General features: G+C 36.0%; 1 protein-coding gene and 2 long non-coding RNA genes across 4 annotated transcripts in view; 2 read left to right on the top strand and 1 right to left on the bottom strand.

Moving 5' to 3' along the window:
• Positions 1 to 10,318: 10,318 nt before the first annotated feature.
• On the top strand, positions 10,319 to 13,469 carry LOC127856068 (uncharacterized). Of its 2 annotated transcripts, XR_008037837.1 has the most exons (3): positions 10,319 to 10,414; positions 11,223 to 11,369; positions 11,905 to 13,469. It is a non-coding gene; the product is annotated as an uncharacterized LOC127856068 (long non-coding RNA). The 2 variants fall into 2 exon arrangements; XR_008037836.1 differs by lacking the exon at positions 10,319 to 10,414 and having other exon boundaries at positions 10,430 to 11,369.
• Positions 13,470 to 13,895: 426 nt separating this feature from the next.
• Positions 13,896 to 16,564, bottom strand: LOC127856069 (uncharacterized). The gene is made up of 2 exons (XR_008037838.1): positions 16,482 to 16,564; positions 13,896 to 14,450 (listed from the first exon to the last, which is right to left on the bottom strand). It is a non-coding gene; the product is annotated as an uncharacterized LOC127856069 (long non-coding RNA).
• Positions 16,565 to 17,301: 737 nt separating this feature from the next.
• Positions 17,302 to 27,262, top strand: part of LOC127854641 (uncharacterized) — a 39,051-nt gene continuing 29,090 nt past the window's right edge. The window contains exon 1 of the mRNA XM_052389704.1: positions 17,302 to 17,779. Within this exon, the coding sequence (XP_052245664.1) occupies positions 17,302 to 17,779 (478 nt within the window). The remainder of the gene's footprint in view (positions 17,780 to 27,262) is intronic.

Raw genomic sequence — 27,262 nt, forward strand, 5'->3', positions numbered from 1 at the left:
TTTGATCCCCAGAAGCGACATTGAAAACTAGCATACTTTGTTATCTAAAAGGCTGCTAAACCTGATATACAATGATAATGTGAATTTTCTCTCACATGATGTTCATCAGTCATATTATATAAAAACTTACAGCAGTAGTAAACAACTGGACAATAATTAATGAACGCATCTTTCGTTTGTCATTGACACTTTGATTTTGACATGGCCTAGATTTAAATATGTGACTGGACTTTACCAGCACTCTTGTAACAGAGCTAAAGTTTAAATGTACCATTTAAGATCACCTAAATCCAGATTTGCTATTATAGACGTGTGGAAAGTTTTAAGGGTGTGACAAGTAAGCAAAAATTGGTCATTACCCAGAGGCCACAACTGATCTTTGACTGTATTAAAACAAGAAAAATCAGTGCCTGATTTAGATTTCCTTAGATAGTTCAATAAAAACTAATTTCATAAGCCTGGTAACAGTTTAACGGTAATGCTACCAATGTGTCACACCAGGGCCTTGAATTTGAAATCTAGGACATGCATGGTCACTTCTTCATGAAATCAGGACACAAAATTGTATTTAAAGTCCTTAATTGACCTGGCTATAGTTCTCAGGTTATTATAAGCTCAATCAGTATATTTATATCACTATTTATGCTTTGTGTATTGTAAACATATACACAATCATGCAGTTACATGATAGCAATAAATAATATCAAAGCTACCCATACTATAAAGGTAATTGACAAAGCCTATGGTTAAAATGTGAACACATTGAGTGTAATCGCCCTCTCGTGCCAGCAAAAACAAAATGTTGACAGGTTGTCATTTTTGACAGTTCTACTTTCACTTTCATTTTGTGATATCAAACTATTAACAATTATGTGGCTGAGAAAAAAATCGCCATTGCTTTTTATGCCCCGGTAGGGTGGCCTATATCAGTTGAACTGTCAGTCAGTCAGTCAGTCAGTCAGTTTGTCAGTCCGTCCAAAAACTTTAATGGCCATAACTTTTAAATATTGAACATAGCAACTTGATATTCGGCATACATGTGCATCTCATGGAGCTGTACTTTTTCAGTTGTGAAAGGTGAAGGTGAAGTTCATCCTTCAAGGTCAAATGTCAAATATAAAGCGTCTGTCTGTCTGTCCGAAAACTTTAACATTGGCCATAACTTTTTCAATATTGGCGTGCATGCGTATCTCATAGAGCTGCACATATTGATTGGTGAAAGGTCAAGGTCATCCTTCAAGGTCAAGGTCAAAGGTCAAATTTTTCAATATTGAAGATAGCAACTCCATATTCGGCATGCATGTGTATGTCATGGAGCTGCACATTTTGAGTGGTGAAAGGTCAAGGTTATCCTTCAAGGTCAAAGGTAAAATATATGGCTTCAAAGCTGCGCAGCAGGGGGCATTGTCTTTCACAAACACAGCTCTTGTTAAATATATTTTCTGCACATTTCTTCAAAAAACTAACATCAATACACGATTTTCTTCGTTAATTCAATCATTCCTGACAGACTTGTGTACATATTTCGCTTACATTTTGACGCGCGTAGGTAGGACCGCATTACCGCTTCCGAAATGTGTATTCATACTATTGCCTTCGAGGAACTTATCTGATGTTTGACGGAAAGGGCCGAAAATGTGCGAGTGTGGGTCAAGTTCCCCACAGGTACTACGTTTCCGTTCCCACAATTTTTTTCCGTACCTAAAATTGTTCGTACCCATTTTTTTTTCGTATCCAATTTTTTTTTTCATCCCCAATTTTTTGTTCGTACCCAATTTTTTTTCGGTCCCAATTTTTTTGTTCCCAAATATTTTTTCGTACCCAAATTTGTTTTCATACCCAAATTATTTTCGCAAATTTTTCGTACCAACATACACAATTGTGGTGATTGTGGTGATGTAGATAAACTTAACTTAATGCTTTTATATCCATCCTCTCAAAAGCATCGTCACACCAGTACTGTCAGTACTTTGATTGTAATGATGTATTGTTGCCCTCCAGTGTCATTGTACAATGTGGACGTGTTTTTAATGCGTCAAATGTGTTTGAAGTTCTTTGTCTAATATTATTTATCTATTTCTAGTGTGATCATAAATGCTGTTTTCAACATATTGTATTGCATAGATTCACAGCCGTAGGCTCTACAACTTGAGTTCAATTTAACATATGAGCCTTGCTCTGTGAAAAGAGGATATAATGCATGTGCGTAAGATGTCGTCCCAGATTAGCATGTGCAGTCCGCACAGGCTAATCAGGGACGACACTTTCCGCCTTAACTGGATAAATGCAAAGAAGAGACTTTCTGTAAACGAAAAATATCATAAAAGCGGAAATTGTCGTCCCTGATTAGCCTGTGTGGAATGCACAGGCTAATCTGGGACGACACTTTACGCACATTTATTTAACCCCCGTTTTACAGAACACGGCCCATATGTTAAAGATGAGTCTCGCTTTTGGAAAACGGGGTTTAATTCATTTCCCTAAAGTGCGGACTGGGCAGACTAAAAGGGGGTTAAATTCGTTTCCCTAAAGTGCGGACTGGGCAGACTAAAACGGGGCTTAATTCATTTCCCTAAAGTGCGGACTGGGCAGACTAAAACGGGGTTAAATTCGTTTCCCTAAAGAGCGGACTAGGCAGACTAAAATGGGGTTTACTTCATTTCCCTAAAGTGCGGACTGTGCAGACTAAAACGGGGTTTAATTCATTTCCCTAAAGTGCGAACTGGGAAGACTAAAACGGGGTTTAATTCATTTCCCTAAAGTGCGGACTGGGCAGACTAAAACGGGGTTTAATTTATTTCCATAAAGTGGTGACTGGGCAGACTAAAACGGGGTTTAATTCAGTTCCCTTAAGTGAGGACTGGGCAGACTAAAACGGGGTTTAATTCATTTCCCTAAAGTGCGGACTGAGCAGACTAAAACGGGGTTTAATGTTTTTTCCTTAAGTGCGGACTGGGTAGACTAAATCTGGGTTTTCGCCCAAAAGAGACTTCCTTTAGACAAACAGTACAATAACGGCATAAAGTGCCGTTACTGAATAGCCTTTGCGGACTGGGTCGGTACTTTACGTACATGAATTAAACGCAGTTCGCCCAGAGTGAGGCACATGTACAAATACGTTAGCATTAATTAAAATGTGTGACATTATGAATATGTTCGGTTCGGTTTTTAAATGTAACATGTATCACTTTCTTGATGGAATGTATTTTATGAATACCGTAAGATAAACGTTTAAAAAAATCAAAACTTTCCTTGACACGCAATTCATTTTTCCGTTGCTAGTGATTTGTAAATCATATAGATCTAAAGATGAACAAATTACCAAACTATTCAACAATTCAACAAATTATCCTGGATATCGAATTCGAGGCGAGCAAGGTCATGATAAAATTTGACAGAAACGACCTCGTTCAAAATCGCGTCAACAAATTAAAAGAATGCAATTGCATTTTATTATAAAATTTGCTTTTCATCCAATTCGGAATATAAGTAAATTAGTTGGATTAAAATTAGACATTTTGAACTTGTGTCAAAATTAGCTCGGAACTTACCGTTTCTAGAGTAAACATCGAACAAATATATTTATCAGCACGTGAATCTCAGCGACTGAAAACGTGATTAGTTTAAACAGGAGTTACGGCATTTAAATGACCTACGAGTATTTGGTTGAATTTGTGACTGCAGCAACTGCGATGAAACTTTGCAAACATGTTAAGTGGTGTTATGGACGATTTATGATTTTCAATGCATTTGCTGTCATATGAAGTTTGGAAGCAAATAAATGGCTGCAAATGAACTTGTTTTATGATTATGATTGTGTTTTGTGTTAGTAACTTTAATTGTCTTGAATTATAGATTCCCGAGTATGATCATTAAATGCCCAATAAAGATGTACAAAGGTGAATAATGTTTATCTGCATTGAACTTGAAAGATGATAAATGAGTGCCATACACAGCTGAAAATGAGTGCACTTGACTGAACTGGTGTCTAGTGCCACAGTTGCAGATCAGCAATTACAGTCGACTCGTTGCAGAAGACTTTCATGACAGCCTCTGTTAGTATGTCAAGTTTTCTTTTAACAACCTCTTCCTGAAATAAACAAAGAATGTGCTAATTTATAAGACTCTATGGATGTTATGTAAATGCCATGTAAAATGAAAAGCTGGGTGAAACAGCTTAAAAATGAAAGGAATTTCTATGCGCGTAAGTTGGCATACTGGTTTATATACTTATCAGAGTATTTAATTGCTGACTGTTGTCTCTGGTTTTCAAATCAACATACGTTTAATAAAAGGTCCGTGCTGCCTTACAATCAGTTAAATTGAGACCAATTGACAAGAAGAGTTGCTTAAATATAATGATTGTTGATAAAAGCAACAATCTTGGAAAGTCACAGGTAGACGTTGTTAAACTCTACCACTAAAAAGCGCGAGTCGTCGAGTCTCTCTATTCTAATAATAATTTGCAAACGGACACAAATGGTCAGTAGGAGCAAGAAAGAACTTTAAAACATGACGCAATGTATATATTTTTTTTTAAATGATTGCAGTAGACAATCGAGACATCACTTTATATGAATGGCCTTTAAAACATGTATATTGATAGCAGAGAAATCACTTCTTACAACTCACTTGTTTTTGCATTTTCTTTGATGAAATAATATATTTATATTTATATTATATATTAACTGTTAAACATAGTGTTATATATAATAAAGTGTCGTGGTCTTCATTCCGGTGAGATCGTAGCGGCTACTCCTGATTGTCATGTTTATCGCGTATAGTGCTTATGGGCGGGGCAGGGCAAGTAAAAATCATAGGCGTCGGCGAAATGCCTTTCGTAGCTGTCGGGATTTTCCACGTCACTTCTTGGCATCCTTTTATGTGCATCGGGCCTGCTTTTTACCGTAACTGAAAAGTGTTGTGTTGAAATTAACATTTGCTACCAGTTGAGCACGTCGGTTTCACTTTAAATGTTATGATTTTATATCAAGAATTTGATATTTCACATCACAATTACCGGTACTTCATTATTAAATAGTGTTGCATGTGTCAGATCAACAATGTGTGTTAATTTGTTATTTAAATTCGTTTATCTGGCTTTACTTTGTTTTCAACGCCGCTGTCACTTTGCGATGTCTTACATACACCAAGCAATCGCCCATATGTACCATGCCGATATCTTATTGATACACACAATAACAGCCTCTCCGTCACTCTATATATCTCACCACCCATACTTCGTATGGCAATATCTTACCGCAACATATGATCATCCTTCCGTCATATAGCTATTTCTTACCTGCAAAATAGAAATACCCCTCCGTCATATAGCGATATCATACCCTCAGAATGTTATCACACCTCCGTCATATGGCGATATCTTACCCGAGACATAGAAGTACCCTAAGCCACATAAGTATATCTTTCCCCAAACATGTCATCAACGCTCTGTTTTCTGACCCACAACATTCCATAACTCCATCTGTGTACGTGCATTCCGCATACCTCAAGCAAACATACTAGTCTGTTTGCCTCCTGTTTTCTGTTTCCCGGCCTTAAGGGAACAAGTCATATTCCCACACTGGTGTTCCGTAAATCGGAATGCCTTTTTAAAAACACAATTTTGGATATATAACCCGCCTAAAATGTATTGCACGATTCCCGATTTCGTTCGAATTTATTTGCTTCAATCTATTAGAGATCTTATTGTTGTTATTATTCTCATAAATCAGTAAACGCTTCATTAAAAAAAGATCTGGAAAACATTAAATTCGGCATCTGTATTCTCGCGGTATTACTATTCCTGCGGTATTTCAGTTGCACCCCTTACTGGCTGTTTACGTGTCAGAGTTTGTGAACTATTTTCCATTCGCTCTCAGAAAGCAGTTTACATGTAACCATGAGCAATATTGTGGTAAATTGGGGTTTCAATTCATCCGAAACACGTTTATTAAAACATTGTATCAATATTCAGATTAATCTTTTTAGTGTTTCAGCTTATTTTGAACTTGTTAACACTTCGTCTGCACTCGCTTTGCGATCTCCTGATAGGTTAATATCACTATACCAAGATTAGGCCTAAAACCGCTTACTTTAATACTGTTGGATTTTAGTAATTTTCGTGTTTTTCAAAATCAACAAAAAAAGGAAATTTACAAAACGTCAGCATCTTTTATCAAATTTTAAAATTCGTGATAGTTTTCTATTTTAAGAAGCTGTTCTGCAAAGCGCTGGGCATCACACAAGCCATTCTGTTGAGGAGAACGGACAGTTTTGGTTCCCATAAATCAACAAACGAGAGAAACCTGAACTATCAAAGTTTCCAATGAATAAAGTAATTAGCCAATCAATAGTGATCGTATTTATGGTATCTTGTTACTTCGGCACCGTACAAAAGTGCAATTTCAGCACTCGGGTTTGACCAGTTCGGTATTAATATCGTGGTTCTGTTGGTTTACTTCGATGGAACACAGATCAGCTATGGAACAATTAAGATCAGATGTGCAAACTTTGTCAACGGGTTGATTAATGAACAATTTGAAGTTAATTAATATATTTAAGAGAAACGATTTTCCCATGCAGATTTATTTTGTATGCAAATCAGTGCGTGCAAATAAATGTTAAGTAATAAGAAAACTTTCCGCAAGTATGTAAAAACACTTAGTAGCTAGACCACTGTGTTGTGATCATTTCAAGTAAAACAGTGTACGTAAGCAACTATCTTGTTTAATTAATTCTTTTATGCAATTTCATGTTAAACTGTTGATTTGATTTCGTTGAATATCATTACATTTGATAACCTTTGAACTCTCCGTCTTGCTGTTTGCCTCTGTGAATTCGCTTACCTTTCGCAAACCAAAAATGCTAGTAAAAACTGCTCTAAAAAGACTCCTCATATACATTTCTGTAGATATTTGCCAAACTGACATTTTTTGTAACCCTGCATTGTTGTAAGGGCTCTAATATCTGCCTTGGTTCCCCATGTTTTACGCCTAAAACCTCTCAGAGACCTTACTACGAGAAAATATTTGGTTGTGTCTTTGACCTGTTTCAGTTTATGCGCATAGGCGATACCTGAGATATGTATAGTTACTGTTGTAGCTGACATTTTTTGGCTGCCAAATAAGCGATGAAGTTCAGCAGGTCCTGATCTGGCACTGGCCACCTATTAAGTAAATTATACAACTCTCTAAATACATATAGTCTCCCTAGTGCGTCTGAATAGGTGTTCTTTATATTGTTGGACGTTGACTTGAAAATTAAGTCCTTCGCTATACCTGCAAGATGTTCCAAACTAGGGACCTTAACTGGGCATTGTTGAGCTTCTGTAGCTGCTTGCCTGAATCTTCCCCACTGTGAACGAGAAATCGCATCTGCGATTACGTTTTGTTTTGAAGGCATGTATATTGATTGCATGTGTATGTTCTCTTTTAATAGGGTAAGGACCATGAACCTTACTAGGGTAATCACTTTATCTGATTTGTAGATGAGGGTATTTATGACTTGAACGATGGCCTGGTTATCTAAATGGAAAAGGATTCTCTTATTGTGTAACAGTTGCGCCTAAGTTACATCAGCTGCTACTACTGCTACTCCACCAGAGTCATATTACGAGTGAGACCTTCTTTTGTCCAGCGAAAAGATCATCTGCCATGGGCCCAATGGCCGGAAAAATAAATTCCAAATCATCCATTATCCTCACCCATTGCATTCTTAAAGTCTGAACGAATATTATTTGATATCCGTATATTATGGTGTTACTTCTTAATGCCTATTGTTGCATTAATCAGTCTTCTAACAAACGTTCTGCCAGATGAGATAACTTTACATGCAAAGTTAAAACTACCGATTAAAGTCTGCATTTCTTAAGTTAACTTTTTTGATGAAGTTGTTTTTTTTTCAAGTTGGTCTTTTAATTTATGTAGCTTATCATTTGGGAGACGCATGATCATTTTTGAGTAATCAAGTTCAATTCCTAAACATGTAAGGCATGCAGTGGGTTTCACCGTTTTTTCTTCTGCAAAGGGGAATTCCCATATTAAGAAAAGGTATTTGAAATTCTGACAAGATGTACCCAGGTGTTAGGCTTGATCCGATTTCCTTTGACAGGAAATCGTCTAGATATTGTAAGATATCGCTGTTAAAAGTGAAAAAAAGTTGCAAATTTTCCCAAATAGCTTAGCTTGCTGATGAACCCATTGGGAGCATTTTATCGTAAAAATACATGTAGGTTATTTACGTTCATCCCTAGGAGATCAAAATCCGAATGATTAATAGGTAGAAGCCGGAATACCAATTTGATATCTGTTTTACTGAGGAGTTCTCCTTTACCAAGCCTTCAAACCATATCAGCTGCCTGATCAATATTATAATATGATACGGTACAATATATTTTGTTTATAAAATCGTTAATTGATTGACTTTCGGAATGCGATAAATGATGGATCATTCTATAATCACCATTACTTTTTTTCCACCAGGCCTTTTGGAGAGACTTAAAAGTGGGGAAGGGTTGTATGTTGAAAGGGCCTGCTATTCTTTCACAATCTATTTTCTTTATAATTTTTTGCCTGAATTTATCGGGATATTGCTTTGCACTGGTAAAACTGTTTGATTTTCTAGAATGTCTTGGACCTGAATATTAGGGGGCAACCATTGACCAGTCCGTTTCGTAAGAAACCTGCATCTGAGTGGTCATAATTGTCTAACGTCTGTAAAATCAATTGTATTGGGGTTTTCCCTAATTCATAAAGACAAATGGTATTAACGTTCAACTGCAAATACATTATTATTCTGGACACTATGTGTGTTCTCTGTCTCCCCAAGCCTCTTGTGTCTGATTTCTCTGGTTCTGGATTGATTTCTTCTCTTTGTTGCCATAGTTACCTTTTGAGGTTGACTGATAATTGTGTAGACTTTTTTCTGCGTCTGCTGAATTCCAAGGTAAGACGGAAAAGGTAGTTCTGACAACTGCCTCATTGCATTCTGGACTCTGACTCCAAGGGAGAAAATAACTGTATTACCTTGCAATAACCCGGTTGTGGTTATCTCCATTGGAACCAATACAACTTATATCCTAATTTACTTATGACTTTTTATCCAAATTTCTTTAAATTGGAGTATAGAATATAAAATTCATATAATCATCATTAACTCTATATAATATCATGACTGTCATGTAATAAAAACCATGATATTTTACTTCGTTATCTGAATGCGCCTATGCCAAGCTAAAATTAAACTTCCATACATACACCTACTATGCAAGCATGACACATTTACGAACAATGGACGCAACTGTGGCTTAACATTTCTATATTAAAGTTGCTGTTAGTCCTGATACAATAATAGCGAGTTACGGTTTAAATAACACAAATGAAAACATATGTAATAAGGCAATGATTTTGAGATCGTTTAAGCACTTTTGTCGTTAATATAACTAGTCATGCTAAATAAAACGTTGACACATGAAACATTTGAGTCCAAATAAAGGTGTAAATTGTCGAAAATTCAATTAACAAATAAAACAGGCGATTAAATGTCTGGTAAAATCGTATTTGAAAGGTTTAAGCCTATTCCATCCACTTGGAGATGTGCTTTTTCGAAAACCTTTAAAAATGAAAACACTTTATTCCAATTCAAAGTGTTTGTACAGAATCGAACATAACAGAATATTAATTTATTACCACGTGTACACAGTACATCGTGTGTCTTAACAATAATGTAATGTATATTTCATGTATAACATGTAAATGTCATCCGAATTCATTCCTCATCCGAATATCGGTGCACATTATTTTTGTTGTTCACATTTTGTCTATACAATGCACTGCATTTAGCAAGTTAATGTTCTCCAAGATCTAATATATTTATATATTTGTATTTACCTTGTGTTTAGTCCATTATATGTTGTTTGTTGTGAGAATAATCCAACATATTCGAAATTCCTGCACTGTCAAAATCGTTGCAGCAATGTATATTGATGACGTCATACGTAGGAGTATGGTGGAGTGTTATTGCATGCATCTGACTTTAAAATAGGCTGTAAAATTATAATATTCACTCCTCTATTTGTATAAAAAGATGATATTTATTATAACTTGTAAACTCTTCATTTATATTAAGTGTTAAAACATAATAGTTTGCAGGGAACTATTTGAGACGCTGAATGCGTAAGAATTTCTTAAGATTTCATGCTGCAGCATTTAATATTGTATTGTTATACATGCATATTTAAAGGTGTCTATTGTTTCAAGTCATCAAACTTATTGCCTTCTTTGATTAAGATGTGATATTTATGATGATTGTCGATTTATTATTATTAGAAGTCACCGGGGATGAACAACTTTTGTCACGTGACCGCAAAAGTCAACACCGGTTGCAGAAACAGATTGTAATCTTGTACATTAAGGTAAGTTTTGTTGTTTTTTCATATAATCAAAATTTCAGTTTTTAACAAGTGATAGCCTATGACACAGTATACTAAATAAACTTTTATTTGAAATGATTCCATTGCCTTTACTGTTTCCACTTTCCGAGAACACTTCGACACAAAATTCTGAAATGCATTGCAAACGCTGTTTGTTTATGTGGTGTTGATGATTTTCTTTCAACAATATTGGTTTAACGACTGAATTAGTATGATTTTACACTTCATTTTAATATATTTAATAAGATTCATGACAAAAATAGCGGTGCAAATTGAAAAATATCTTATTTTTTTGTTTTGTTTTGTTTTGCAAACGCAGGTTGGTATTTCTTGAGCAATAGGAAATGGCAAACGCAGGTTGCGAGAATATTCAAAGGATAATGAAACGCACACTGTACACATTTTTGAAAGTCTTCTAAAATATGATATGGTTATAAATACGAAAATATTAACTATTCAACACAATATATGACTACGGAACTTCAATTGAGGACATTTAAACAGAGCGGAAATATGCTTATCAACACATTAAGTACTGTTACAAGTATATTGAACCACAACGTGCGTTGCCTCCTTTAAGCGGACCTCGAATGACGCTAAACGCGCCAAAACTCACGAAAATCCCGTGCATTAGTAAACACGCATGTTTATTGAACTGTGACGAAAAGAATAGCAGATAGTGTGTCACATCCAATCACTTGCGTTTCATATCTCTTTTGGTGTAGTCTTTAAAACTTTATAAAAACATTTTAGAAATATATTTTAACAAAAAGTAATTCTTTCATTACAGAAACATGACGCTCGTGTGTGAAATCTGTGGAAAGACATTTAAATCGAAGTGGGGGTTAAAGCTTCATGATAAGCGCCACAGAGGGACTGGACGATTCGCCTGTTGTGGAAAAACATTTTACACAAAACAGGCGTTCAACAGACACAGGTTTGTATTTTTTTTGTTTTTAGTACAATGCTAGGTTCTGTCGGTTTAAAAATCAAGATACAATTCAACATAGGTCATTGCATTCTGAGCGAAAGTATGTTTTTATAACCTAGTTGCAAAGCACTATTTAAAATGTTTTGAATGGTGTTTTCGAAAAAAGCCGGCTTTAAAACACTTAACACATTATTACTAGTGTGGTGCATATTGGTGTGCTCATTATAGTATTTAGTTTTTAACGACCATAATTGTCCAGATAAATTTCAATGCAAATTGTCACTGAACAATTGGAATTTACACCGTATAAATCCAGAATGTACGCGTTCCGATACTTCACGTATGTAATTGGACCCTTAAACATATTATTTAATGCGTATTTTGGATTTTGAAATGCGTAAATACGCGTTAACGCGCCTTATCTGGAGCGCTTCTGACGACCATCATTTTGTTAAGTTCCACATTGTTATGGATAATATTCTGTGTGTATTTTTCTGTATTGAATAATAATTCAACAGTTCCATTTGTTTTTGTTATATAGATGCAGCATTCATGGTGTTGAAAAGCCGTTCCCCTGTGAACAATGCGGCAAAAAGTTTTCAACCAAAGATGACCTGAATCGTCACGTCCGGAGGGAGGTTGCTGCAAAGCAATTTACCTGCTCAATTTGCAATGCAACGCTCCGGGAGAAAATTGACCTTCAGGCCCACCTTGCCACCCACAATGGAGAGAAAAACTTTGCTTGTGATATGTGTGAAAAGAGGTACAGGCACCGCAGTAGTCTATCAAAGCACAGATCTGCAAAGCACCGGGCCTAGTCATCTGTTGCATGACGATGATAAGACCAAGAATTATTTTTAATTCTTACCAATGTGCCGTGGTTATTTTCTTAATTATTGAAAATACAGACTGTCATACAATAATATATAGTATTACGCGTGTTTTTGCGTCTTAAACATTGTGTTTCATATCGTTTATCTTGTGTTGTTTTGTTTGATATTCCTGTTTTTAATAAGATTATTGTTGTAATATTTATCATTCTAATTTAAAATGATTATGATAATGGTTGATCTCATACAAATTATTGTGTTCATTATTGCTCATCTGTGATTACTGTTGATCTCAGCCCATGAATTGTGATTTATATTGATTATCTGTGATTATTGTTGATCTTATCAAAATAATTGTAATTTATGTTGATTATCTGTGAATTTTTTATCTTAACCTATTAATAGTGATTTATATTATCTGTGATTATTGTTGATCTTATCAAAATCATTGTGATTTATGTTGATTATCTGTGATTATTGTTGATCTCAACCGATTAATTGTGATTTATATAACCAGTGATTATTGTTGATCTTTTCAAAATCATTGTAATTTATGTTGATTATCTGTGATTATTGTTGATCTTTTCGAAATCATTGTAATTTATGTTGATTATCTGTGATTATTGTTGATCTTTTCAAAATCATTGTAATCTATGTTGATTATCTGTGATTATTGTTGATCTTTTCAAAATCATTGTAATTAATGTTGATTATCTGTGATTATTGTTGATCTTTTCAAAATCATTGTAATTTATGTTGATAATCTGTGATTATTGTTGATCTCACCATATCCGCTGGAATATACATTTGAGCCGCGCTCTGTGAAAAGGGGGTTTAATGCATGTGCGTAAAGTGCAGTCCACATAGGCTAATCAGGGACGGCACTTTCCGCTTTTATGATATGTTTTGTTAAAAGAAAGTCTCTTCTGAGCAAAAATCGAGTTTATCGGAAAGGTTTGTCCCTAATTAGCCTGTACGGAATGCACAGGCTAATATGTGACGACACCTTACGCACATGCATTAAACCCCCTTTTCACAGAGCGAGACTCATTTGTAATCTGCGATTTTTGTTTATCTATTTCGAATCAATATGATTAAAATATATTTTTGGTGAGTTAGCTTTTTGTCTCATTGGAATCATTGTGCGAATTGTCAACAATTACATGTAAATCTGTAATTCCTTCTCAAGTTGCACATAGGCCAGTTTAATGTTTTGCGTATAAGCTATTATTGCGATACGGGATATTCTTTGCAGCAATAAAACAATTAATCTGCATATGTTTGGTTCGTTTTGTTGTTAAAGACACTGATCTTGTTTGCGTTCAACCGCTGGGTTTTTCAATGTTTTTCACAGTATAGTTAGACTTATCTCGGTGAAGTGTACTTTGTCATGGATGTAGTATGCCTTCAGCTTTATTTTAAGTATTATCTCCAACAATCATATTGTAAGATTGTCAGGATTCTCACGTTACACATAAAGACATTATATTGTATGACCAATATGAAGACACTAGTGATTTGCAAGGCGCCCATGTAAAGGTCAATAGTTATTATTATATTTAAAGTTTCGGATCAAAAGATAATGGTATACACCTAAAATGAAAACTATGTCTTGCAGAATAAGAGGAATCGATTGTTTTATTTGCTTCATGATACCTCTCTCCTTATAGGTCCACATTATTTATCATTATGCAACTAAAAGAAAGATACCTTTTTTTTAATTAACAAGATACAAGATACATGGCATTTTTTAGAAACTGTAATTTTAAAACTTGAAACAAATAACAGCAAACAAAATAAAGTTAGATCCAATATGTCTGTTGTTGTTTCAAATCCCCCAAAAAGGTTGAATATACCGGTAGGCCTCGTTAAATGAAGCATCCCACAGCGTCAATATAGGCAGCATATTATACGGCCCCAATATTGGTAGCTCCTCAATGCATAAACATAGAAAGAGCAACACAAAATCAAATTCAGTAGCATTACACGGAATCAATATAGGTAACGTTGGTTAACGAATATCAAAAATGACAGCTGTCTTTTAAAGAACTACAAACTGTCGTATGATATTATGATTTCCTTTTACGGGTCAATGTCAATTCCCATTTTTGATGTTAGAAGCATTTTGCTGTCATTTCGTCTTGCCCTCTCCCATCGGACACCCAACGTTCCCTTCTGGAGAGCGTTTCTGCTTGTTGACACGGTGTCAAATTTTCGTTTAGGTTCCTTCCGTTTTGGAATGTCAAATTCGTGGTCCCTGAAACATGATATTTGTTATATCTGTCGCGCAAAATATCGTGCGTCGCCGCGACTGTCCCGCAAAATATCGTGTATCGCTTCGTGTGTCGTGTCTCGCGTTCAAAGGACCACGCACGAAACACGAAGCGACGCACGATATTTTGCGCGACAGTCGCGGCGACACGCGATATTTGTACTGTTCAAGTTTCGCTATAATCATATCGCCTGTCGACTGTCGCGTTTTCAAAAAATCAGGGGAGACAAAAAGGGGCTATTTTTACTGCATTCATAATCCGAATGTCAATTTCAAATGCTTCGATTGGTTTTATTGCTCGTTTGTGTTTTCTAATTGCATAACAGTGCTTTCGAAACATTGATTTGGCGTGTTATTATTCTGATTTTATTTTTGGTTTTACAAATGGGCAACATTATTTGTGTTTTCAATTTATTCATTAAGAGAAATAAGATAACATTGGTTGTTATATTTATCCTCATCTGATGATGCGGATGGAATTAAATTATGTTCATATATTGTAATAAGTAGGTATGTCTCTTTTTATCATGGTTAGGTTAAAACAAACAAGCAAGTAAGTTTATCTGGACGAAGCGGGTACAGATTTTTTATTCGAATGAGTGGTGTTGCTCTCAGTAATTTTAATCAGGCTGACAATATATGAATGTGCTAATTAATATTAAGAATGGGTTTTAATATTCTCAAACTTTTTAGACTCGGAAAATTGGGCGTCGCTCTGCGAAAAATGGGTTTAATGCATGTGTGTAAAGTGTTGTCTCAGATTAGCCTGTGTAGTCCGCACAGGCTTATCAGGGACGACTCGTGCCGCTTGTATGATTCTTTTCGTTTCAGAAGTCTCTTCTTAGAAGAACGCCCAGTTTAGACGGAAAGTGGCGTACCTGATTACATGCTTTCAACCCCCTTTTCACAGAGCGAGGCTCAGTTCAATTTTGCTATTATATTAAATTTATACTGGTACGTTGCTAACGGAGACGCCGTGCTACAACCTGTAACTCGAGCCCATTGTCGTAAAGTGTCTCAACATTCAGGTGTTCAATACGTTTTCCCAAACACCGTATATTTTGTTTTTATTAACTTTCAACATTTTAGTAAAATGCTCGTGTGCCGAAAATATAGTCTTATGAATTGCGGAACAGTAGCAACACTGTAGAGATGATTCTCACAGTTCTTCTATAAATTGTTCCCTCAATCTTCACAGCTGAGCAAAACATATGCATACAATTGTGTTCATTCAAATTGCATTCTTTAACTACCAAATCTTAATATTAAGATAATATTTAATATTAAATATATTTGGACAACTAACAAAACAGCATGAGAAAAATAACATTCCGACAAATTATTTTTCAATTCTTTTGAGATCTTCATTTTACAATACTCCGCTCCGAATCGCGATTTATTTTGAACAATACATATCGAGTATCGCTTCGTGTGTCGTGTGTCGCGGTCTGAAATTAGACCGCGTTACACGAAATTCGGATAATATGGGCGATATTTGAATAATAAAATATCGCGCGTCGCCGCGACTGTCGCGCAAAATATCGTGTATCGCTTCGTGTGTCGTGTGTCGCCCTTGATGAAAGAAGGGCAAGAATATAGATGTCACTATCCGGATTCCGTAATCTTAACCAACCTGCGTTTGCCATAATCCAGCTTCAGCAAACTGCGTTTGCTCAACCAACCCGCGTTTGTAAATTTTTGAAATAGCAAGAACTGCCCAAATTAAATATAACAACAACAACTTATATCGCAAATACAATAAATCATCAAAAATTAAGCATCGTGTGCTCTCATTTTTCTAGAAATATGATTTATTCGTGAATGGAAAGTAAAAAAATATAAAATCAAACTGCGTTTGCATCGAAAATCTAAAGTTTGTGTCGAAGTGTTCTTAAAAACTGCAAAGCTTCGAAACAAGTGCAATGCGTCTTAATATGCGAAAAGGTATGAAGCATGTCATAAGCTTTGTATTGTCCAGAAATTTTAACATATTCTCTATAAAAAGATGAAAATTACCTGACGGAGCGGGATTCCTGATGTAATTCAACAACCTGCGTTGACTTTTGTGGTCACGTGACAAAAGTTGTTCATCCCCGGTGGAAGTATGTTCTTGTTTACATGTAACCGCATTACTTCCATACATGGTGCAGGATGCTGCAGGATTGTGATTGGCTGCAGCTGAATCTTTGGCTGCAGCCAAATCTGCAGCATCCAAAGGGTATAAAAGGAGGTTCTCCGCACAGTTTTGGCAACAGTTGCTAACAACAAACATCACTGTTCGATCATTTGAAAACCCTTCCAAAAAGTAAGAAACAAACAGTAATACTTCATAAAACATTTTCATTTCACGAATTAGAAGTAATAATCAGAATTTGTTTGTACATTAACTACTAACTACCGGTATTTAAGTAAAACGAACGTTTTTAGTATTTCATAAAATATCAGTACTATTAATGATATTGACAACCTTAAAGCAGAGCAACTGTTCACCAAACGTCCATCCTTTTTAAGTCAACTCTAACAGTCTAGAGATATTATTGTGTTATATAATATTTAATGCTTGTCTGAATAAAGATGCATTTTGTAAAACGTTAAACGGTCTCCGTCTTCCTTCTAAGAGTTTGTTGCTGGACTCAAACTCAAACTACAATTGAGCGCATAGAGATGAGCAATTGTATCTAACATGTAAGGTAGCTTACAAATTGGTGTCAGAATATGGGGATCATTTTCTAAAGTGTTCCTCTTGAACAACAGGCCTGGAAATAAAGAAACACTTTTAATACAATAATAGTCTTGTTATTTTTATTTACGCTGTAAAGACAACGTAATCTTCATAATGGCTTCTCCTGATCCCGACGTTTCCTTCGATGTCCCGTCGGAGATAAAAACCGTTGATGAATTACGTAGTGATGAATCGAACCATAGTGCGCATGTACATGGCGCACAGTCCCAACGACGACGCGACGATGCACCTCATGTTTCTTTGATGAATGCACTCAGTACTGCGATGAGACGCTCGAGCTTTGATCGAACAAACAACAATCCACATGACTCACGCAGCACGTCATTTGACCATGGTGACACTAGTTACAATTATTACATTCCACCACCACCACCCATGCACCACACACTTATGAAACAGGACATGCATGACGGTAACAGTTCGTACGAACAATACGCCTCGCATTTCGAGGATTGTTCGGAATTATCTGGGTGGGACAATCGCACAAAAGTCTTGATGTTGGCCGCCAGTTTGAGAGGCGCAGCCAAAAACTTCTACATGAGCCTCACAGACGACGAGCGCCGTAATTATTGTACGTTGACAACGCGTCTTTCCGAGCGTTTCGGTAACGACAGAAAACATCAATGTCTGTGGCTGAATAAATTAGAAAACAGACGACGCTCGAAGGGCGAAAGCATAGCGTCACTTGCAGACGATTTGCGTCAGCTTTGAACGGCCACCGGAAAAACTTTGCGAAACCGAAATTTCGCAAACTTAAGTACCCTTTTTCTTAAAGATTTGCTACTTTGAGACATAGTATGCGATAAAAGTCTTATCGTTGATTAATAATTGGTTATTTTCACTCAAAAAACGCGTTTTCTTCACTATGAAATTTATAAGCAAAGTTGGGGTTCCCATGGGATTTTTGCATTTTCCCATGGGATTTTCGATTTTCCCATGGGATTTTTTCTCCCATGGGATTTTTTTTCTCCCATAATTTGCAAATGGGAGAAAAATCCCATGGGATTTTGAACATTTTAAAAAACGTGTTTTATTTGCGTTTGCAAGTATTTTAACGTTATTTAAGGACTGTATATTGGTTTTATGCCAATTATATATAAAAATATTTAGTAATAAAAAAATCCCATTTTAAAATGGGAGAAAAAAATCCCATGGGATTTTTTTCTTATTTTGAGAGATTTATTCATGAAACTTTCAGAAACATCATATTTTATGAAATGATGAACAACTACGATATTTTAATGCGTTTAGTCGTGTTTAAAAAAAAACAAAAAATCCCATGGGATTTTTAAATCCCATGGGATTTTTAAATCCCATGGGATTTTTTCTCCCATGGGATTTTTTCCAATGGGATTTTTCAGTTTCGTAAGCCGAATAAGTTTCTTAATGCGAAAAACAACAATAAAGGAAATAATAATTATAATTTTGAATAATAAATTGAATAATATAAATAACATGAATATTTTTAAAATGAGTTACAATTAAAGGTTTATGCTAGTAGAACTTATCATTTCTTGTTCGAGCAGATGGTTGAGTCCAATTGGTGAGTATGCCAGCTTAGAACCAGTATAAATGCATCGCAGACAGACAACGCTGTCATACTGTACACACCGCTGAGTAACAATCTTTATTGCATTTCATTTTGCAACAGAAAATGAACTCCGTAGTATAATTGATCTTATATATGCCCTCTGCTTTTGAAAGCGTGCAACACATTAACATAACAATAAGTCCATGCCAAAAACTATGTGCAAATTCCATTCAAAGCTATATACACATTATAAAGGTCAGATGACCCGCGTCATGCGAAAATGGGTCTTATGTCATATGCGGCCGAAGTTGGTCCATCCTAGCTTGTCCAACCGCGCAGTCTGGTCAGGTACTACGCTGACTGATATATAAAGTCAAGCCATGATTCGTGGTCTCATATCCTAACTCGGTAGCTCCTGTGCGAAACTTTCACCGGAAACGACGGCACCGAGACGGGCGCTCGAACTTTGCGGATGCGCGTTATATGTTATATATAATAGCGCGATGTGTTTTTTCTTGCCTCAAATTAGTAAGCCCAATCAGCGTTTTATTGTGTTTTTTGCTTCTACTATTAACAAGAACTTCAACTGATACGAACATGAATTTTATTTTAATATGTTTATTTAATGCTCGGAAAACTCATTGTATATTTAGACTACTACTTATAAAACAAAGTCGGGTTTTCGGCATGAAAATTGTTATTCCAAACCAGATTTTACGCACTTTACTGTACAAAATACCGTTAGGGCCACCGTGGTTACTCATTAAAATCCAGAGGGCGAGAATGCGAGAACGCGAAAGTACGATGACGACAGTGCGACAATACGATGGCGACAATGCGTTCGTACGATTGCGAAAACGCGCTAGTACGATGACGACAATGCGACAGTGCGACAATACAATGGCGGCAGTGCGATAGTACGGGGGCGACAATGCGATAGTCATATCGTACTGTCGCCGTGGTATCATCGCAATGTCGCCATCGTTCTATCGCATTGTCGCCATCGTATTGTCGCACTGACGCCATCTCATTTTCGAATTGCCGCCATCATACTATCGCGTTATCGCATTGGCACCATCGTACTATCGCACTGTCGGCTATCGCCATCGTATTGTCGCACTGTCGTCATCGTATTTTCGCACTGTCGTCATCGTATTATCGCACTATAGAACTGTAGTATTGTCGCCATCGTACTATCTCACTGTCGCCATCGTATTGTCGCACTGTCGTCATCGCACTGTCTGATTGTCGTCATCGTATTATCGCGTTCTCGCATTGTCGCCATCGTACTATCGCATTGTCGCCATCGTATTGTCACCCTGTCATCATCGTATTGTCACATTGTCGCCATCGTACTATCGCGTTCTCGCGTTCTCGCCCTCTGGATTGTAATGTGTAACCACGATGGCACTAACGGTATTCCGTAATACTGCTAAAGCACAGTATGATTAGGTCACTCCCAATGCTCAAATCTCTATGTCTATTTTAGTAACAACACATGTCTATGGAAGGATATTTAGGTAAAAGTTACATCATTCGTGGTGAATATTTACATTATGACCGATGCTTATTCTAATTTGCTTTATGACAATTCCAACATGCTTGTTGTCTATTCGTTTATACTTGATGATTGCTGCAACATTACATCATTCATGAATAATATTTACATTGTGCGTGATGTTTATTCTAACATGCTTCAGGACAGTTCCAACATGCTTGTTCTCTATCGGTTATACTTGATGATTGTTTCAACATGCTTGGTGACTATCCAATGTTTGTGTGTTCATTATTCCTGAAACCAGTCATAATCGGTTTTGCCACTAAGCGTCATTAACAACGGCAGTTAGCAACAGGCATTAAGCAGAATGCAAGTTACTAAATTATGACATCAGGTGGCGCGCGTTTATTTTCCGTATGTTGAATAAATTACTTTTCGGAAAAAAAAGCGAAAACATCCGAATCATTTTGACTAGTAAACTGAATAAGCTGAATTAGTTCCCTTCGTTATATAATCTCCATTAAACTAAATACGTTCATTATTGCCATGAAGACCAGTAAGTTTACACAATGAATTGACTGCCGTGAATGTTTTTGATATTTGTAAGATGCAATTGGCACTCAAGAAATTATACATGCATTTTATTCAGAACATAACGGGGCTGATGTGTTGGAATTGTGGCCCTTCCCTAGTCCAAATAATTACAGTAGACGTAATCTACCGATGTGCATTGCATATCGACCTCATATTTATAAAGTAGCCCAAACCCCCATTGCCACAGACCTGTGCGTGAAACTTTCAGATTTCTCTAGTCTGTTTACCATGCTATAATTACAATTTCTATAAACACATATTTATCATTTTATGACTATATAATGTCTGTGGTATACAGAGAAACCTGAAAGTTACAAGTACTCGTGTCTAGTACTGTACAACTATTGTACTCCTCGTTGAGAAAACAACTACTTCATCTACATGTATTAAAATATCATAAAACATAATTTTCAATCAAGTTGGAAAAAATCAATAAATAAATGTCATATAAACAGGTTTGTCATGAACGTTGACGTCGCTCTTGGTTACCAGAAAAATTCCCACGCACGGATTTCAACCGTCATTGTTTACAATCAATTAAATGCATAAGTACTTGAATTTGTATAGTGTTTTTTAAAAGTGTCCAGCTACAGGTGGTTAGCGTGTGGCTATAATACTAGTTAGTGAAAACATATTTTGGAATGATAAGTAATCATATTATAACGAAAAATCAACTTTTCTTAAAAAAATAAGTTAAATATATATTCAACAAGGTATCCAACTCGAAATCATCCGAAAACGGGATGCATCGTTTTAAACAGCCATTACTTCATCAATTTTGCAGCGATTTTCACGATCTTGGTCTTATTCAACGCAGAAATAAATTTCCTTTCTGGAAATGTATATGTCTTGCAATATTTTTACAAATACTGGGTCAACTTTTAAAAAATAACACGATACACAACTCGCGTGACCCAGCTGTGATCGATCAGACAGTATTCATGACTGAAATCTTCACGGGGAAATGGGCATTTTCCCTGCAAAGTTCACGAACCTCGATACCATAATTCAATAAAACGTATGAAAAAAAAACATTCTTACCGTGCTTGCCGTAGAATTATGCATCAAAACTAACTGTCCAGCGCATTTTCAAACCTTTGTTTACATACATTTCAACCAACTGACATTTTAAACACAAGGGTGATTTCATTGCTCCAATGCGGAGTTGTGTCCTTACAACTGGAGATTTCATTCATAAATACGGTCTGATCGATAACAACTGGGTCAAGCGAATTATGTATAGCTTTATTTCTTAAAATTTGACCCAGCATGTGTAGAAATATAACAATATATATACATTTCCTAAAAGGAAATTCATTTCTGCGTTGAATAAGACCGGGTCATGAAAATCGCTGCAAAATTAATTTAGTAATGGCTGCTCAAAACGATGCACCCCGTTTTCGGATGATTTCGAGTTGGATACCTTGTTATATATAAAACGGTAGTGATTTTTTTTTTATAGAAAATTTGATTTTTCGTTTTAATATGATTATTTATCATTCAAAAAGATGTTTTCACTAATTATTATCATAGCCACACGCTAACCACCTGTGTGTCCAGCACGTGTGCCGGGAGAACAGGGCTTAATGTATTTTTTGTTAAGCTCTATAATATTTATATCCAATCTGTATGAAAAAATGTCGGTGAACATTATTCCGGTGTTAATTTTTGAAAATATTGAGGCATTCGTTAATTATGGATCTAAAACGGAACATTAATCCGCAAAAAAAACACCGGGCATATTGCATATTAGATCGGACACATGAAATTATTTCGAAAGAAAGCAATAAGAGTTTCAATTCTACAAGAGTAAGTATCGCTGTGCACGATTACGCTCTTACTGCTCGTATATATTTGACTCTTGGCAAATACCTAGTGTTTTATTTTGCTTAATCTAAATTGTGTCATGCATCTATATGTACTTAAAGCAGCATGACCAACAGCTCTTTCATATGTGAAAGAGATTGACACGAAATACCTACCCATCTATAATAAAGTTTATATGTGCACTTCAATATTATAGTTTTAAAGCATTTTATGTGGTGCAATATAAAAGTACTCTAGTAAATTTGAAATTATGTAATCGATTTCCTCTCAACATACATGCAAAGTTCCAGATAACTTTTTCAGCAAAATCTTGGTTTACACTCTATAATAATCCAGCCTTAAAGTCTATTATTAATTCTTTTTTTTCATGTAAATATAATTTTTGGCACATCCGCATTTAGGTTTATAGTCTAAGAAGAGCTAATGACAATTGCCGGTTTACAGCAGACTTTTTGCGATAAAAGGACCAGATAATGGAAAACGTTCGGCTTTTCGACTGTTGTAAAGATGGTCTGTTATTCATAATAACGTTAAAGTGCTGTTGATTTCATAATTGTAATGAGGGCCTAGACGAGTGGGAACTCATTGATAAAATGTTTACATTATATGCATTGATATTGAGTTTTACGCATGATCACACATTTTGAATTCTTATTTTATTTTTCCAATGTGTAACCGTACGCACAGAATTTAAGTCTACTTTTTTACTAAATTTAATTCAATTTTTTACGACTTTAAGCGTCTTATCTGGAGCTCTGCATACATGCATTAGTAGCATATATTGAAATATATCCATAGACTTTCTTTGGTTATTGAAGGTAAATTACTGTACAAAAAATATGGTTAGTCATTAACCAAAAAAAAGTTAAGTCTACAAACACGCGGTTAATTTCGGTTCAGTAGCAAATATCTTACAAAGGTGCGCAACTTCTCCTATAACATAAAATTTCCGTTATACGCCGTAAATTTCCGTAGTCCTCCGTAGCATTTCGGAATGACTGTCAATTGACATCATTGTATCATGCATGATAGTATGTTGCTTTGTGCTTGGGTGAAACTCACATCTTACCATCGCGTTAATTTATTAAACGCATTAATATTTGATTTCATTATGCACTGCGCCTATTGCACAAGTCTCTCTGCACAAACCAACATACACATATGCAGCATGCAATTAACGAACAAGAATGTTGCATCTGTACACATGCATGATACCATTAAGCAGAATGTAAATAGACATTGGACATCAGGCAAGATGTAAGTGTCATCAAGCATGAAAAGGTGTCTACATATTAATTGAAAGTACCATCAAGAATCATGACACAGTCACAAAGAAGGATGTAATTTTTACCTAAATACCCTTCCATATTTGTCGGCACTGTGTGTTTGCTTAATTTCACTGAAGAACGTCTACTGGTAAATCTTACAAAAAAAGTGATAAATAAGACTGAGTAGCAATTTTTTCGGCGTTGCTGTTTAACGTCAAATTTGGCTTTTCAACGAACTTCTTAAAAGCCCATTGAACTTTAATGAAGAAGTTTCCCGCTTGTAGGTCCGAATGAATTAAATCAAATTTTGCAATTGGCAATTTGATAGAAATCCCCATAAAACATTGCACATAGCTTTCTGAAATAAACAGGCCACATTGAACGCATTCACGATATCCAACAGCTCTCTTTGCAAAGACCTATCTAGTGTTTCTTGGCCGTGTAAGATCTATAATCAGAACATCGTCACCTAAACATCTACTAATAGAAGAGCATATTTTGGGGAAACAAATTCAATAAGAGTACAAAACGTCCACGATCAATAATGTGTAGTTTGTTAAAGATATCACGGCAGTAAAAACATAGCACTTTAAAGAGACCACAATCTGGTACATTTGGTCAATTGTTGCGTCCGTGGCGGACAATACATTTTTAAAAAGAAAGCGTACAAAAAAGCAAACACAAAGTTCTTCGTAAGCTTGTTTTAATCTTAAAAACACATAATCGACAGTCATTCCAGTCAAATACAATACTAACAGTCAGCACTCTAGAGATCAAAAGTGCGGATATAAATATTTAATTCAGGGATATCAAGTGTATCAAGTTCGAATTCCGGAAAAAATAGCCGGTAGTCTGGGGCATTAGGTCCCTTACAGGGATAAAAGGTAAATCCCCGCCCGAGCCGTAGCTAACTGATTTATTGTAGTCTTTCTAGTTGCAATTTCTGGTGAGTACAATGCGGAATATTACGGATATTTGCAACATGTCGAAGATTTTCGGAAAGTAGCGAAGAGGTTTTCGTCAGTTAATATTCATGTCCGTGCCGGCCGCTAACTTATCAGAATCAATAAAAAAGAACCAGAAAAAATCGGTACCGATCGCAAATTTCCGGAATTCCGATAAAGCTTCAACATAATTTGTTCTCAAATGATCGCGTACTCGAACGAATCTGTCCCTACGCCTCAAACTCCCTTTAAATCTCATCGGACGTACATTGATCTCAAAATCTATCCTTGACGACTCAAATCATATTTCCTGAATAGTTTGGCCTATTGACGTCCCTGTAATTATAACAATGGTCTTTTGGATAAACACCGCTAAGTTGTTGCAATATAATAACCGTTTAAAATAGTTACCGGTTTTCATTTAATAAAATGAGTAAGTCATATTCGAGATTTCAGCGATTGCCAATATTTTGCTTTTGTTTCTCATAAGCATATGGTGCTTGGTATCTGCTATTGACTCCTATGTAGATTGCAAATATTACATAACCCTTACAGCGGCCGAGCGCAGATATCTGCATTTGGCCGCTAAAAAGAAAATCTTTGCGCATTAATTTAATTCAAATCTCATTATCATAATCAAAATCATCATCATCGTCGTCGTCGTCACTACTACCACCACCACCATCATCATCATCATCATCATCTTCTTCTTCTTCTTCTTCTTCTTCTTCTTCTTCTTCCTCCTCCTCCTCATCATCATCATTAACAACAACAGCAACACCAACTTAACATCATCATCAAACAACAATAAACATCGGTAGCATACAATGTGCTTCATCAACCATACATAATTATATGCGTTAAAACACCATAATAGAACAGCATGAATGAAGCTGTCTATTACTCTTTTATATTTCCTATACCAATATTTTTTTTTCGTTAATTGAAGGACTAGTTGAAATCTTCTATAAAAGCCCTCCCACCCCCCCACCCCCAAAAAAAAAAAAAAAAAAAAATAAAACATAATAATAATAACCCTAGCAAACAACAATAAACATAGGTTAGTTAGTATACACTGTGCTTTAGCAACCATGCATAATGAATGTTTATGACTTCGGACCGTTGTGATCAAATTTAAAAAAAGCAAGATGGTATGTATGCGGGGTATCCGGAGAAGCGCCCCCCCCCCGGAGAACTGCCCCCCCGGAGAACTGCCCCCTTATTTTAAAGGTGGCGGAGAGGTGCCCCCCCATCAAATCGGTAGGGGCGGAGAACTGCCCCCCTGTCAGAATTTAGTAGGCGGATATCTGCCCCCCATCAAATCTGTCGGGGCGGAGAACTGCCTCCACCCCCCCCGGTGTCATATTAGTTATTAGTTACGTAGTGAAAACAATACTTAAGGGTAATTTTACGTTATCGCCGTACACATTTTATCCGGTAACAATTTAATTTCAGTACAAGTATATTACCATTTATCGAACTAAATAACACAAATTGTCTAGAGGCATGTGATAATACTGTTTAAGGCCCTTGGTACGCATCTGCACCACTCACTATACATGAATGCCATGTAAAAGTCGTGTTTTAATAAGAGCGCGAAACATAGTCGAGATCCACACAGGAAACGCGTGCGTGTTAATACTGGCCATGTGTCGCAACTAAATATAGACGTGCAACTCAGTACTTATTGAGAAAAAGTTACATCGGAATTAAAGGGGCCTTTTCACAGATTTTGGCATTTTTTTAACTTATTCATTAAATGCTTTATATTGATAAATGTAAACATTGGATCGCAAAAGCTCCAGTAAAAAATCAAGAACAAAATTAAAAAAAGGAAAAGAACATTGCCCGGAGCAGGTTTCGAACCAGTGACCCATGGAGTCCTGCCAGAGTCCTGAAGTAAAAACGCTTTAGCCTACTGAGCTATTCCGCCGAGTACACATGTTTGACGTATTTTATACCTTATATAAGCAATCTTCGTAGTTTCACAAAATTTAACGACAAAAACAGAACTCTCCAAATTATTCAATCGTTTCGCGTTGCAACGCTTTATATTTTTTAGGTTTTAAAATCGTCAAAAGATGCATATAATGGCTATATTAGAGCATGGTTAATGTTCAGTATTAATGTTTCCTCACAAATATCATAACTAAAACGAAAACTTACGAATCTGAATCAACTTTTTTCAATTTTGTCAATTTACCAAAGCGTGAAAAGATCCCTTTAAGAAAATATATAAAACAGTTCTTTCCTGTTTTAACAAAATGATACATTTAAAAATAAATTATGAAGCATCGCTAGCAATATTAGAAAGAGAAGTAGAAGGAGAATTATTATCAATAGTAGCAGTAGCAGCAGCAGCAGCAGCAGTAGCAGCAGTAGCAGTAGCAGA

This window comes from Dreissena polymorpha, chromosome 13 (assembly GCF_020536995.1).
Source record: "Dreissena polymorpha isolate Duluth1 chromosome 13, UMN_Dpol_1.0, whole genome shotgun sequence".
In the NCBI taxonomy this organism is placed as follows: domain Eukaryota; kingdom Metazoa; phylum Mollusca; class Bivalvia; order Myida; family Dreissenidae; genus Dreissena; species Dreissena polymorpha.